The following is a 15,303-nucleotide window of genomic DNA, read 5'->3' on the forward strand; positions in this document are numbered from 1 at the left end:
GAATTTAGCTATAGTTAAAGGGTATAAAGTGGAATTAATGCTCCAAATTGTATGGGTATGCAAATTAATTAACTTGCATTTCCGGAAATCCGCGGGTTAGATCTTCCGGATATAGATTAGATGCGGATTTTGCTTTCATGCGGGTCAAATACGGGTTTTATTTTTAGATACTCGTAGATATTAGACTAGTATTTGCATATTAGGATTTTAGTGTAGTTATTAAAAATATTTGAATTTTTTATAGTATTCAATCAGTTTTATACATATGTTTTTACATTTTTCTAATAAGAAGCCTCAAAGAATTCACTACCTTCTACTTCTTGGCTCTTGCTTTTATTGTTTGTTGTTTAGTTAACTTTCTTTCTTAAGAATGTGATTGATGAATTTGGTTAGCAAAATTATCAAATGTATAGTTTGTTTGGAATGATGCCTTTTTAAGTTATATTTTTTATTTATAAGTGATTTTGATGAGTTAATTTATATAAAAAAAAAAAAATTGGTTGGCAAAACATGTAAGGCTAGTTTTTAAATTTCGGATACATATTGGATATCTATAACCGACCCAGTAAATGTGGATATTTCAGTTGTAGATATCCAAAATTATGGGTACGGATATGGATAGTAAATTTCTTGATTTGCATTTTGCGAGTTGGGTTATTATTATAACTCACAGAGTGGATGTTTGACTTGTTTGAACCCTACTTGTAAAGGTGCACTTTTTCTTTTTCTTTTTTTAATAAATAGTGGGTATCAAGCCTTTAAAAAGGGAAAATTTTGAGAGTCGAACCAATAATCTCATAGTTATCTAACTTACAAGAGTTTTTAGGATATATTGTAACAAGTTTTAAATTGGATAAATCTTATATGCACACTAATAGAGATTTTAGAAAAAGAAATTTTGTAGCATGTTTAGAGTGGATTAATGTATACAATAATTGGTTTTGAAACGTGTCATATCATTCTAATTTGGAATTGAATTTCAAATTTTATACACGTAACATACATACAAACATGCTAGTGTATACAATGCTAGTAGATAAAAATTGGTTGGATTACTTATTGTATATACTCTTTTAGATTACATTGTTGGTAAGCATAAAAATAGGTCGAATAACTTATTTGAATATTCTTTTTCAACAAAAAGTTGTTTATTAAGTAGACTCTGTACATTTCAACACGAGCAGCATCTATAAGTTCACGGTAAATTGATTTTGACATAATTGGCTTTGACATGTTTTCCATCGTCTGTACATAATCCAGCCAATGGAAAGCAGAGCACTACCTATCCACTTTTATGAGTTTTATCCACTTTGAATCGAGACAAAGAGCTCCACCGGGAGACACTACTTGCCTGTAGGCTGAAAGAACAAAAGCTACTGCTATAGATCCATCCTTATTAAATTGGAACAAATCATAAAGTCAACAGGAAATCAGTACTACCGTAGTAATATCTTATCCAAAAAAAAAAGGTTCTTAAAAAGAAATAATATTAGATTAAACTCATTCTTTAGGTGAAATAATTCGTAGGAGTCAGGATGAATAGGTATCCGCGTAAAAGAAATTTTGGCAAACAAAATGCTAGGTCACTGGACTCATGAAATTATTTTGATGTCTTCTCCTGGGTAATGGTATAATTAATGAATGATTCCCCATATGTCAAATAGAAAAGTGTTCACTCAGTAATTGGATTTCTGGATGTCATTGTCTTTGTTATTTAATTTCTTTTCTCTTCTGAATTTGTACTAGTTTAGCTGTTGTCCCTTGGATTCGAAGTTCCATGACTTAATCCAAAAAGAATGAAAGCATAAAGTGAAGCTGCATTTCAAGATACACTTTCTGGTGGAAAGTACTAAAGTTTAACATGTTGGATGAGCCTCATTTGGTTTAAGCTAGTTTGTTATCTTTTGGCCTTTGAAGTTTCAATTTCCGTATTGGAAACCCCAATTAAAGATTTTTCTGGTAGTAAGTCAAGTGGCTTAAGTGCTTTTGCTTTTGCTTTTGCAGTGCTTCTGACAGGAATTTGACTGTTAGACCAGAGAGTAATCTGCATTCTCTGCAGCAAGACATTAAAGAATCACCTGTAAGAAATTGTTATGCAATCATTAACTGCCACTTTAAGCATGCATGAGATGGCAGCAAGTTCAGTTTTGTATGTTAAGATGAAAATTTTTCACCGTGCATCTTGACAAATTGAACAGTGGAATCAACAGGAATTACCCCCTTTAACGCGGAGTTGCAGGGCAAGTCCACTTCAGGCGCATTCGGTTAGAGTGAACAAAGATGCTGTTTCAAATCATAGAGCATCCCTGGAAAAAGATGTAAGAGTGGATTTTGTTTTTCTACTTAAGATGAAGGACAGATTAGTCTGCTATATCTGTTCTATGTTTTCATGCTTTCACAAACATAGAGTCAAGTGGCTTAGTTGAATTATATGATTTCTGTTGCTCATAGTTCCGTTGTACTCCATCAATTAGTCTCTCCTTTTGTAGCTTATACAGTTTCAAGCATTCTTATGATTCTTTTCCACATCCAGTAAGATCCCCTTTAGTTAACAAAGACTCACGGATTAGAAGTGCTTCATGTGTGTGCGTCTATGTTAGATCATTGCGTGTAAAGAACATACACCATAACAGGTGTAATCATGGAAGATAGTTAAAACTTTAATCTTGGAGCTCCTCCCTTGGTTTTGCAACCTTTAGATCGTAAACTCATTACGAATCATATGGTCTTTGAAGACTACTGTAAAACATATATAAAAAAAAATTATCATGGTTCCATGAAGGAATGTGAATGAAGCATCAGGGTGACATATGAACACAAAATAGTAATTTTTGCATGAGAATCAAAGAATGAAAAAAAGAAACTTTTTTTTGTAGGAAACTGATTGCTCTGCTGGAGTTTTTTTTTTTTTGTAGGAAATTTTTTTGATACAAGGACCCGTGTGAATTTGCTTTTCCGTACAAGCCTAACCCCATCCACACCAAAAGATAAAAGGAAGAAAGAAAACAGTAAAATCAGCCTTCTGCAGGTTTTGGAAAAAGGCCTTTTTCATTGAAATTACTTAAATACTGAATATTCACCAGGATTCATCGCTTGCCCCCTGTGTAAAAGTCGTACATTAAGAATGTCTTTATATACATACAACGTTTGCCTATCGATACATAATAACTATTTTGTCTCTGTTTGGATTTTGATAAATGTTAAATCACTTCTGCAGATTGAGCAATTACAATTCCGTTTGCAGCAAGAGAGATCTATGCGTATGGTACTTGAGAAAGCAATGGGTCGAGCTTCCAGCACATTATCTCCTGGACATCGTCATTTTGCTGCTCAAGTAAGCACTAATACTCTGTCTTTTATTTGTGTTTAGATTACAGTTGTTGTAATAGAATCAGATACAAATTCGCCACAAGCATTTGCAACAGAAAATGATATCTAACTATGGATAAAGCTTCCTGCATCTAGTTGCTATTAACATTTTAGTTTGCTTTGGGTTCATGAATCTGGTTTGCAAATATGAATCTTGTTTGCAACTTAACATACTATGTTACTAGGTGGCCATATTTCCAAGAATTCAATATCTATCATGTGTGTTAGTGTAACAGATGGCTAAGTAGTTAACTGAACCACCTCTAGCCTTACTTCTGTTCTTTTATCTTATGGGGCATAGTGGGTATGAAAGCTTCTCCATACTGAACAACCAACTGCAGTGACAGTATGCTATTTTTATTGGGCATGAAAGCTTCTCCATAATAACATGCAATCTTTAGAACTTGTTTCATTCTAGATCAAAGGTGAAGAATAGGTCATGAACATCATCAGTGGATCTGATAGATGACCTTTTCATTTCTTGTGAAATGTACAGCTAAGTGGCTCAGATGACGAGAAAAGATGTATAGAACTCCCTAGCTGTGCCTCAGTGTCATAGCAGCAACTTTAAAGACTTTCTCATTATTATTTTTTATGACTTCAAAATATCTATCATGGCTGTTACCCTTGAGTTCTCTTCTTTGAAGGTAAAAAAAAAAACTTATGTAATTTGCATATACGTAAAAAATTTTAGAATGTCTATATATGTCTTTATTATTAAAACTCAAGTTATATTCTTGGCCTGTTGTGGAACTTACAACTGTTTTGGCAGACGGTTAGTGGGTTTTCCAACTAGGAACTGTGTTAATGAAATGTTCAACTAGAAACTTTCATATGAACCTATAAGCAGCAAAGTTTACTTTGGAACTTATCCAAAAGGGAATATCTGAAGGATCTCTAGCATTTATTAACCTTGTTACAATTCTTCTCTTGTTGATTTTATGATCTGTTTTAATGAATCAGCCCCTTTTTAGCTGTTAAGCCTTTATCTTTGAAGTCCTAACCAACGCCAACGAAGCACGCAACCTTTTCACCAGCAAACTTAACACCAAATCCCACAGTTACTCAATCATACCCAGTTGGTAATATTTGGGGTATTTCGGGCATTGGAAAGCTCTTGCCTGATTAGAAGTCTCAAGTTACATGGTTGTAGTGCTTGTTTTAAGTTCAGAACCATTATCTCAAGTCCTAATAGTTGAAAAGCCTGTCGCTTTAATGCTTTCACCATATGAGTCTGTAGATTTAATTGCTTCTTTACATCAAATGTTGACATGGACCCAAAAGAAGTGGTAGAGAATAGCTGAAAGTACTTGGAAAATTTAAATCCTGGATACCTTCATGTAAATGAATGTTTGAATTTGGAATATTGATGGTTAAATCTTACTTTTAGCTTCCAGTTTACTGCCATTGAATGGTTCCAAAACTTTATTTAATCAAATCTTAGTTTTAGCTTCCAGTTTACTGTCTTTATAGGAAATAATGAGCACTACTCTTTAATTATTTTAGACAAAGGAGTTGTTGGCAGACATTGAGTTACTTGAAGAGGAGGTTGCAAATCGTGAGCAGCATGTTCTCTCTCTCTACAGGAGCATCTTTGAGCAATGCATTAGTAGGTCATCCTCTGAGCAGAGCTCAGTCATGACTTCTCCTGCACATGCAAAGAATGAGACAAGAAAGCACCCAAGTATTATCTCAAGCGCTTTTTGTTCTTCAAAGTTCCCTTTACGGACTTTCCAAACCCTTGCTTCAATAAATGACTCGGGAAAAAGGGACCTGCTGCAGTATAAGACTAGACATGCTTCACTGTTTAGTGGTAAAGCCAACATCCACTTTGAGAAGAGTTGTACAGAAAATGCGAAGGTAGGATATTATTTTCTATGTGAGCTTTGAAAGGTAGAAGATCATATGTTGCTTTCAAAATGGTCCTGGGATTAATTAAATTCCTTTTCTTAAACTATGCAATTCGTCATAGGTGATTTTCTATCCCCAAATGTCATTTGCTGTTACAAATCATATTTGGCTCCTAATCTCCTGTCTCCACATCACTCCTTTTACAGTCCTCTCTACTAGTATTGGGTGTGAAGCATAAAGTACTACGCGTTCCTGTTCACAAGGTTGGTGTATGTGCTGATAAATATCCTCCATCAAAAAGCTTGGCATTAGCCCATGATCCTTCTTTTCATTCCTTCAGCTGTCTATGGTGGCACCAGTCTCTCTTCCCCCCCCCCCCCCGGGAACCCCCAAAAAATTTCACAGTGCTAATGAAGAGGAGATACAAAGCCTTGTACCTATCTCTTCTGGCCATGTGTGCTTCAGTGCATTCTCTAAGGTCCTATTAAGTGATATCTGTAGATGAGGTTATTAATTAGATATCTTTATTGATATTTAGGAATATATCCTGCCTGTTTATTGTTTTATTTCCATGCTTTTTTCAGTTTTTCTTGACATTGTTTGCTACTCTCTGAATTTTTTATTCCATCATCCCCCATTGTCATCACATATTCTCTTCAAGAAAATGGATATTCGCATTTGTTTTTCAAAGCGATGGCTCCTATTGTGACTCGTAGTTTATGCTAGTTATTCAGTCATTGATTCTGAGGTTGGATGTTTCAGATAATAGATGCTCTACCACATAATACGTTGCTGAACTTTATAAGAGCAAGTTTTTCTGTTAATTTTTTTCTCAAAAGATATTTGTCCATCAAGGAGCTTGGAGCATACTTAAAATGAGTAAACCTCATGATGCAATCTCTATAAGCAGGCAGTAAGATAACTAATGAGACACTAGAACGATTATTTTAGGAGTACAAGTCATTACTGATGGCCCCTGTCTTGATTATATATCTAACATCTTGTTATAGGGTAGTCATTGTTCCAACAAATTGTATTCCATGGTTCTCCTTTATAAGGCATAAATGTCTTTCCTGTAATTATATACAAGAACAAGCCAAAGTGTATTTAGACATTACATCTTCGATTTTCTATTTATTTATTTAAGTTTCTAGTGAAACTAAATTTGATTTCGTGATAAAATAACCATATGTTGTGCCACTTTATTGATGGAAGTCCAATGTTGCTATAAATTGTGGCAGGTTCAGGAACAGTCACAAGCAATGAGGAGAACCTCTGTGATGCGAACTCTGAAAGATCATCTCAACCAGTGTCCAAGTAAGTTGGCAGAGGAAATGGTCAGGTGTATGGCTGCAGTCTACTGCTGGCTTCGAAGCACAGCATCTGTAGATTTGGAGCAAAATAGATCGCCTTTGTTATCGAGGTCTTCCACTAGTGTTGTACTTCCCAGGCGGGGCTCTGGGGATCCGAGAGACTGGCCTGGCAAATGCACACTCGAAATATCTAGTTTATCAACTGACAAGAATAACTTTTCCCATGCATCTTATGCCATCAACAATTACAGGTACTTTTCTATTGTAGTTTTCGTTTTGCAAAAGGATGAATAAGTTTAAATGAAACACATGTTTTTGCCAAATTTTATATGCCGCTAGCAGTAGAAATTCAGAAGTTTTGTTTCAAAGTAAATTTGTAAGTGGCTGTAGCATTTAGTTTAGACTTGACCTCTTCTTTTCTTCTCCTATGACCACAAATGCTCATTTATGTGAAGAGCTAGGTGTAAATTTTTGGTTGATGAAATGTATCTGTTACTGAAAAGGTTGAAGCTTGCTCTTTCTTTTAAATTGCATCCTTCTTAATGAACTTCTTGCTGCTTGTTATGTACCACACAGTTCATGTGCATTTTAACGGTCAATTCCTTTCCCAATTTCAGACTTCTAGTGGAACAGCTGGAAAGGGTGAGCATCAATCAGATGGAGAGTGATGTCCAGACAGCCTTTTGGATAAATATATATAATTCCTTGATTATGCATGTAAATGCCTCAAGACTGGTGAATCTATTGTCTTGGTTTTCTTCTTGAGGATATTTCCATTAATTATTTTTTGTGTTTTCACCTATGAAGGCATATCTGGCATATGGAGTACCCCACAGCTCTCTCAGAAGGTTAGCTTTGTTTCACAAGGTAGCAAAAATTATGAGTATACTGCTCAATTTTGTTTCATGACAAACCACCTGAAATTTTATTTTGGTTTTCTCTCTTTCTCGCAATGACATTGGGGGATGAAAATTATAATATGTTGTACACCAAGATATTCCAACAATGAAATTAAGCTCCCTACCCAACTTTCAATGCAAATAAACTTAGTCTTTTGGAAGTATCAATCCAAGTAAGATGATCTCTAGAACTACGAAGTCGAAGATAAACAAAACATGTTTTACTTTATTACTATATCAAATGCTCAAATTTTGGCTTTTTATTTATGCTGATGGAATATTGCAGCAAATAAGCACTTGGACATTTGTAAAGAAAACACTTTTCTGAAAGAACATCTAGCGGCATAGAAACTGGTAGAACCATGAGAGAACACTCTAGTAAAAGTCTACCTGCAATTGAACAAACTATTTGGGTGATTTTAAACATGTGCACTTACATCTGTATTTTTACATTTTATTATTTTTGCTTTTGAACATTTAAGTAGATTAGCACTGGAGATTTGCTTGTAAGATCATCTTAATGCAGGCACATCTTAAGTGATTGTGTTTGTTAGCATTCCACAACCAACCCAATATACAGAATATTTTTGTCCTTTTTTAGACTTCTTGCTATTTTGCATGTTATTTCTTTTCCCGTAGATGACCCCAGATTTTCCTGTATAGTGCAGGCTGCTTATAATGTTGGTGGCCATGCTGTAAGTGCAGATGCAATTGAGCAGTCCATATTTTGCTTCCGTGCGCCTCGAACAGGAAAGGTATCATCTTAATCCCATCAGCCATTGTAAATATACAGTCAACACCTAATCAGAATCTTTTGCCTCCATTCCTCCTTGTCTTCAAACTACACATGCCTTGCTCTATTTGTAGTTAGAAGCAAGTGGTAACATTGTTATCAGTTCCAGGAGACGATAACGAAAGATGAGTAAACATATTCATGTCACAATCATATCAAGTTTCTGGCATTCGAATTGTAGTAGCGTCAACCAAGGCAAAAATGTAAATATGGATAGAAGAACAGATCATTAGGAGGTTAAAGATATTCATAGTATAATTATGTGACTGATAAGCTCCTATAATTATTAAAAAGAGAAAAGAAAAAGAAAGAAAGAAAGAACTTGCTATCTTCATTATTTACAAAATTGATAACTTCTTGAGATGTGGCCTCAAACTCAACTACTTTTGTCCTCTTACAGTGGCTAGAGACTCTTCTTTCAACCGCTATAAGGAAAAGAGCTGCAGAAGAAAGACATCATATCAGTTCAAAATTTGGTCTCCGAGATTCTGAACCTCTTGTTTGCTTTGCCCTTTGCACAGGAGCCTTTTCTGATCCCATGGTAATCTCTTTCATCTGTCAATTTGTTTAATTTGTTTTCCTCCTTCTCTATAGTATGAACATCTAATCATCTTCTAATTTTGTTCTGCTCTAAGATTATTATCTTGGGAAGATATTATTGATGTACCGTCATTGACAGTTAAATGTAGAGGTTCTGATCACGGGAAAGGGTGAAAGTCATGATTAGACTTCTGATTTTGCTCAAAAGATTTACTTTTGCTTTCCAACTTGGAATTTATCTTCTTAGTATTCCCCCCCCCCCCCCTCTCCTGTCTAGCTGAGAGTCTTTACAGCAGCAAACATTAGAGATGAATTGGAATCCGCCAAAAGGGAGTTCCTTCAAGCTAATACTGTTGTGAAGAAGTCGAAGAAAGTGTTTTTACCAAAAGTGCTTGAAAGATACACGAAAGAAGCATCTATTCCGGCAGATGATCTTCTGAAGTGGATTGCTGAAAATGTAGACAAGAAGCTTAACGATTCAATAAAGAAATGTGTTGAGCGTACAAATACCAAAAAAGCTTCTCAGATTATTGAATGGTTGCCGTACAATTCAAGGTTCCGATACGTGTTTGCGAAGGATCTAACAGAGAAGCCGTGGTTGGTATAGAAGTCTAAGCGAAGACTTGGGGAGTCGATATCAAATTAAAATTGGATGTTCATTCTTTGCAATGTAGTCCTGAGCTTTTCCATTGTTAATTAGTTGTCTGATCTTACTAAAAGATTTGATATGTATCAAACTGATGTATATTAGCATGTACATACTTGTATTAGGTTAAGAATGTGCGATCGTAATGGAAGATTCTCCTTGAAATTTCCCAGCTGCTCTCATTCTTTTGTGCAACAAATGCACATGTGCACAGACTACTTTGAACAGGCAGTCATTGTGTTGCTAAATTTCATCCGTGCCCAGTTGCTGCAGCTCTAGGACCCATTTGCTTCGACTTGACATGGATATGGTTAAGCAGAAAATCTCGAGCGAGATGATGGCCACTGATTATTGGCCCTATCTGCATACTCTAGGAGTCTTCAAAGCATCTTGCTTCATCAGAATTCTCTTGTTACTTTAGCTCGTTATTTTTGCCCTCTTGATCCTTCCCTTCTTAAAGAAAAAAAATATCCAGATGATTAGAAAAAGGTACTGATTGATCAACTGGAATAATTGATCAAAAAGACTTAATCAAACTATGCTGCTTCTAGTAGTATTTAAGTTCTATGGGTGCAATCAAAAGTCAGCCTTTTGGTTGTATCCTGTGGGATTAACTTAGGTGTTGTTTATGAAAATTCTTGTCAAAAAGAAAGAAAGACCTGTTGGAGAGGTTAAAAACCGGAGTGAGTGAGTGCTCCTTAGTGCTTAGTAGAGGTTCCCCCTGTTCTTATCCATGTGTCCCACATCGTTTGTTGAGAGTGTGCGTGAGTAGTACTTAAGTTCCATGGGTGCAACCAAAAATCAGCCTTTTGGTTGTATCTTGTGGGGTTAACTTAGTTGTTGTTTATGAAAATTCTTGTCAGAAAAACTGCTGCATTTCATTTTAGGTTCAGAAAAAGATTTGATTGATCAACTAGGATAATTGAAAAGAGAGAGGGAGAAAAATGAGACGAACCAACCCAATCTAATTGAGTTGACCACCAAGAAGGAACTTGGTTCGTTCTTGCTTGTAGGTCGGAGGTTTTAATCCGCTTGCATTATAAGTTAGGATTTCTTGAAATTTTATTAGATAGGTGCACAACACACACTCATAAGTTCGGAGGTGGTACAATCCTCTCCAAATCTTTCATTAACCATTTTGAGTTCGTCCCTTGACTTGAGAGTAAAAGGAGGCATAGAAATTATCGTGTCAAAATAAAATAGCAAGACTAGACGAAACTCCCAAATTGATGACACAAAGAGGCTGATATCAACGGCCCAGAGCGTCCCATATTATCTTTGTAGAACTTTTTTTTCTCAAGCTAACTGCCTTTTTCTACGTGTCTTGGCATTACTTTCTGTAGTCATGACTAAGTAGTCTATTTGTGGCCTTTTTGTGTTGAATAAACGTCACAATTAACTTAACTACAAATAAAAGCAAGTTCAGTTTTTCGGCTAGGTAGGCGACTATCGTCAACTACTGTCATGTAGAGTATTACTACCGTTCGCAAGTCACAAAGTCACAGCCCGGAGTCGTAGTTCACTTGATCACTTTGCTTGCTCTGCTATACTATCCAAACTAGGGATAATTTCATTTTGCACCTTTTAATTATATCTAAATTTTCACTTTGGTCCTTAAACTTTAAATGAGATACTTTAGTTCTTAAATTATAAAATTTGTCTCACTTAAATAACATCATCAATGAAGTGAGATGGATTTTAAGTCTAAATGTTTTACTTTAGGGACTATATTGGGGTAAATTTTATACTTTAAGGGTTAACATGGACAAATCATATACTTTAGGGACTAAAGTATAATAAATTCTATAATTTAGGGCTAAAGTGTTTGTTTTTAAATTTAGGGGCCAAAGTGAGAATTTAGCTATAGTTAAAGGGTATAAAGTGGAATTAATGCTCCAAATTGTATGGGTATGCAAATTAATTAACTTGCATTTCCGGAAATCCGCGGGTTAGATCTTCCGGATATAGATTAGATGCGGATTTTGCTTTCATGCGGGTCAAATACGGGTTTTATTTTTAGATACTCGTAGATATTAGACTAGTATTTGCATATTAGGATTTTAGTGTAGTTATTAAAAATATTTGAATTTTTTATAGTATTCAATCAGTTTTATACATATGTTTTTACATTTTTCTAATAAGAAGCCTCAAAGAATTCACTACCTTCTACTTCTTGGCTCTTGCTTTTATTGTTTGTTGTTTAGTTAACTTTCTTTCTTAAGAATGTGATTGATGAATTTGGTTAGCAAAATTATCAAATGTATAGTTTGTTTGGAATGATGCCTTTTTAAGTTATATTTTTTATTTATAAGTGATTTTGATGAGTTAATTTATATAAAAAAAAAAAAATTGGTTGGCAAAACATGTAAGGCTAGTTTTTAAATTTCGGATACATATTGGATATCTATAACCGACCCAGTAAATGTGGATATTTCAGTTGTAGATATCCAAAATTATGGGTACGGATATGGATAGTAAATTTCTTGATTTGCATTTTGCGAGTTGGGTTATTATTATAACTCACAGAGTGGATGTTTGACTTGTTTGAACCCTACTTGTAAAGGTGCACTTTTTCTTTTTCTTTTTTTAATAAATAGTGGGTATCAAGCCTTTAAAAAGGGAAAATTTTGAGAGTCGAACCAATAATCTCATAGTTATCTAACTTACAAGAGTTTTTAGGATATATTGTAACAAGTTTTAAATTGGATAAATCTTATATGCACACTAATAGAGATTTTAGAAAAAGAAATTTTGTAGCATGTTTAGAGTGGATTAATGTATACAATAATTGGTTTTGAAACGTGTCATATCATTCTAATTTGGAATTGAATTTCAAATTTTATACACGTAACATACATACAAACATGCTAGTGTATACAATGCTAGTAGATAAAAATTGGTTGGATTACTTATTGTATATACTCTTTTAGATTACATTGTTGGTAAGCATAAAAATAGGTCGAATAACTTATTTGAATATTCTTTTTCAACAAAAAGTTGTTTATTAAGTAGACTCTGTACATTTCAACACGAGCAGCATCTATAAGTTCACGGTAAATTGATTTTGACATAATTGGCTTTGACATGTTTTCCATCGTCTGTACATAATCCAGCCAATGGAAAGCAGAGCACTACCTATCCACTTTTATGAGTTTTATCCACTTTGAATCGAGACAAAGAGCTCCACCGGGAGACACTACTTGCCTGTAGGCTGAAAGAACAAAAGCTACTGCTATAGATCCATCCTTATTAAATTGGAACAAATCATAAAGTCAACAGGAAATCAGTACTACCGTAGTAATATCTTATCCAAAAAAAAAAGGTTCTTAAAAAGATAGTACATGAATAAAACCAGGAACATAGTATGCTTGCTTGGAGCTTTTATAATTATTATTTGCAGGTTGACTTATTAAGTACTTGCAACACTAATGGAATGGCATTCCCAATTGCTGTTTGAGGTCACATTCTGAAGATGAAGAAGACACAAAAAAAAAAAAACCCATGAATGAAAATATTTTTTGAAAAAAAAAATGTTAAAAAAAATCCAACAGTAGTTATATGCTAAATCACAATCTTAACTTATACATCTAATTTTCTCTTGTCATCTGAATTTATTTTTCCGTTTTAGACTGATGCTTTGAATTGCTTTAAGAAACCCAAAACCAAGAAAGTAATTTATCCAATGATCTTGACTACAAGCACTTGGTTTTTTTTTTTTGTTGTCTGCCACGGTATCCGGGCTCTACCTTGACTAATCCGTTGGTCGACCCGAGTCGCACACCTGGCTGTGGTGGGTGCACTTGGTTTACTTGGCATAACTAACCAACATATGGAAATTAAACCAAGTTGTGTCAATTGAGAAGTAAATGTGTTTGGATAACTCAAACGGACTAAATGTCAATTGTTGCTGCAATTATAGAACATGTTCATGTTAACAATACTTCTATATTGCTATGTTGCATTAACTTCTCAATCCAACAGTTGTTAGTAATAATAATCATTCATGGATTAAACTTTATGAGGTTCTTGTTATTTTTATTATTCTTTAGATTTGGAGTATCTTTTCTTCAGATATGTTATTTGATATCTGTGTGTATTTGATAATGTACTTTCAGCAATTAGTGCAGATTTTAATAAAATTATAATATTTTATCAAAAAAAAATCTATATCTGTCATTCTTTACGTTTTCAGGAAATGAGCCAATCATGATAGTCATTAGTTAAGTTCATATGCCTAAACAAAAATTTTGTCTAATCTACAGTGCTTAACCTATACAACTGCACGAACTATAGAACCGAAAGTCATTTTATCCATTTCTATTTAGAACAAATTATAGGGATAATGTTAGAAACCTCCCCTGAGGTTTCTGATAATTTCATTGACCTCCCCTGAGGTTTCTACAATTACACTGACCTCCCTTGAGGTTTAGGATTTGCAACAAAATTAGCCTATGATGTCAAAAGTGAACATAAAAAAATGTTTATAGAAAATAGAGGGAAATTTGTTCCCATAAATGCCCCTGAGGTAGGTGTACAATTTACATTAGTGAAATAATGAAAACTAATAAAAATCAGAAATAAATTTGAAAAAGTGAGGGGATGTTAGTGAAATAAGGAAAAAGAGTCACTGACTTTATTTGCACAAAGCTTCAACAACGGCTACTGCTATCTTTTGCAATGTTGAAGAATACGACACAACTGACACATGAAGAGATATTCGAACTTAAAATAAGAAAGTCATGAAATTATATGTGCAATAGATCTTAGCAAAATAGCTAAAATTTTATGGGTCATTTTACTCTACTCTTTGATATTGAAACTCGGAAGCAGTTGGTCTAACAGAGGTAATTGGTAAAGATCATGCATTAAACTTGGAAGACTTTTTGAATTAATTAGTAGTTTAAATCATTTCAATCACAAAAGAACTAAATCAACCAATACACATATTACTATAAAAGACACCAAGTCTAAAATCTACAAACACAGATAACTCTCAAATCATGTACACCCAATGAAAAATCAAATCCCAAATCACATTGCATGAAGAACCAGATAAAAACAACTATCTGAACCATACTTTATCCAGGATATAATCCCAATATAGTCTAAATCCCATAATTTGCAAGAACTATTATATTAAACTTATGGAGCATTTTCTACTATTATGAACAAACTTAGCCATGTGAAGAACCTAAATGCAGAAAAAATGAAGATCATTATTAACACACACACCTTTCTCGCTTTTGCAATGTCCTGTTGAATTGCAATCAACAATTCACTGAACCAATGTGAGAAAATACCTTAGTAGAGGAAAAGAAAAATAAGAGAGGAAAACTGTTTACAAGCTAAATAGCTTAGTGAAGGATCCTACACGACAAAAAGGGGAGTAAAAAAAAAACCGACACAAAGCAAGATAGCACCTATGAATTACCATAGGAGGCAACTAAGGCCAATGATGAAGATCTGTATTAGTAAAACATGAAACCACCACCACAATTTAAGATCGGAAGAAGAAAGATCATACATTCATAAGCGTTGGGAAAAAACAGAAGAGCAAGAAATGCCAAATGATTAATGAGTTAACAATTACAAATAACCATTTCTTAGACAATAATTAATTCAATTCATTGCAGCTAGAGGACTGAAATGACTAAAAATCCAGCACTTTATTAGAATCAAAACCCGAAGATGTATGCAGGTTTCTTCAGCTTCCATCTTCATTATGTTTCTTTTTATTTTTCTTTTTTCTTCTTGATGCCTTCTTCACAATATATAAAAGACTAGTTTGTTGTGTTGTTCCTGGTGTCAATCAACAAAATGGTGCCATATTGGTGAACGAAATTGACGCCAGCTGGTTAAATGCTTTTTTGATTAGCAAGATTCCAACTGGTA

At 34.3% G+C, this 15,303-nt stretch overlaps 1 protein-coding gene across 1 annotated transcript; it reads left to right on the top strand.

Annotated features, from left to right (window-relative positions):
• The first annotated feature begins 1,861 nt into the window (after positions 1-1,861).
• Positions 1,862-9,593, top strand: LOC113780846. Its single transcript, XM_027326629.1, has 12 exons — positions 1,862-1,882; positions 1,982-2,080; positions 2,199-2,318; positions 3,218-3,334; positions 4,876-5,229; positions 5,427-5,483; positions 6,462-6,784; positions 7,151-7,250; positions 7,341-7,400; positions 8,101-8,187; positions 8,626-8,766; positions 9,043-9,593. Exons 1-12 carry the CDS (start codon positions 1,862-1,864, stop codon positions 9,370-9,372), a joined length of 1,809 nt encoding a protein of 602 aa, XP_027182430.1. The 3' UTR covers positions 9,373-9,593.
• Positions 9,594-15,303: the final 5,710 nt, after the last annotated feature.

Source organism: Coffea eugenioides, chromosome 8 (assembly GCF_003713205.1).
Source record: "Coffea eugenioides isolate CCC68of chromosome 8, Ceug_1.0, whole genome shotgun sequence".
NCBI classification, from domain to species: domain Eukaryota; kingdom Viridiplantae; phylum Streptophyta; class Magnoliopsida; order Gentianales; family Rubiaceae; genus Coffea; species Coffea eugenioides.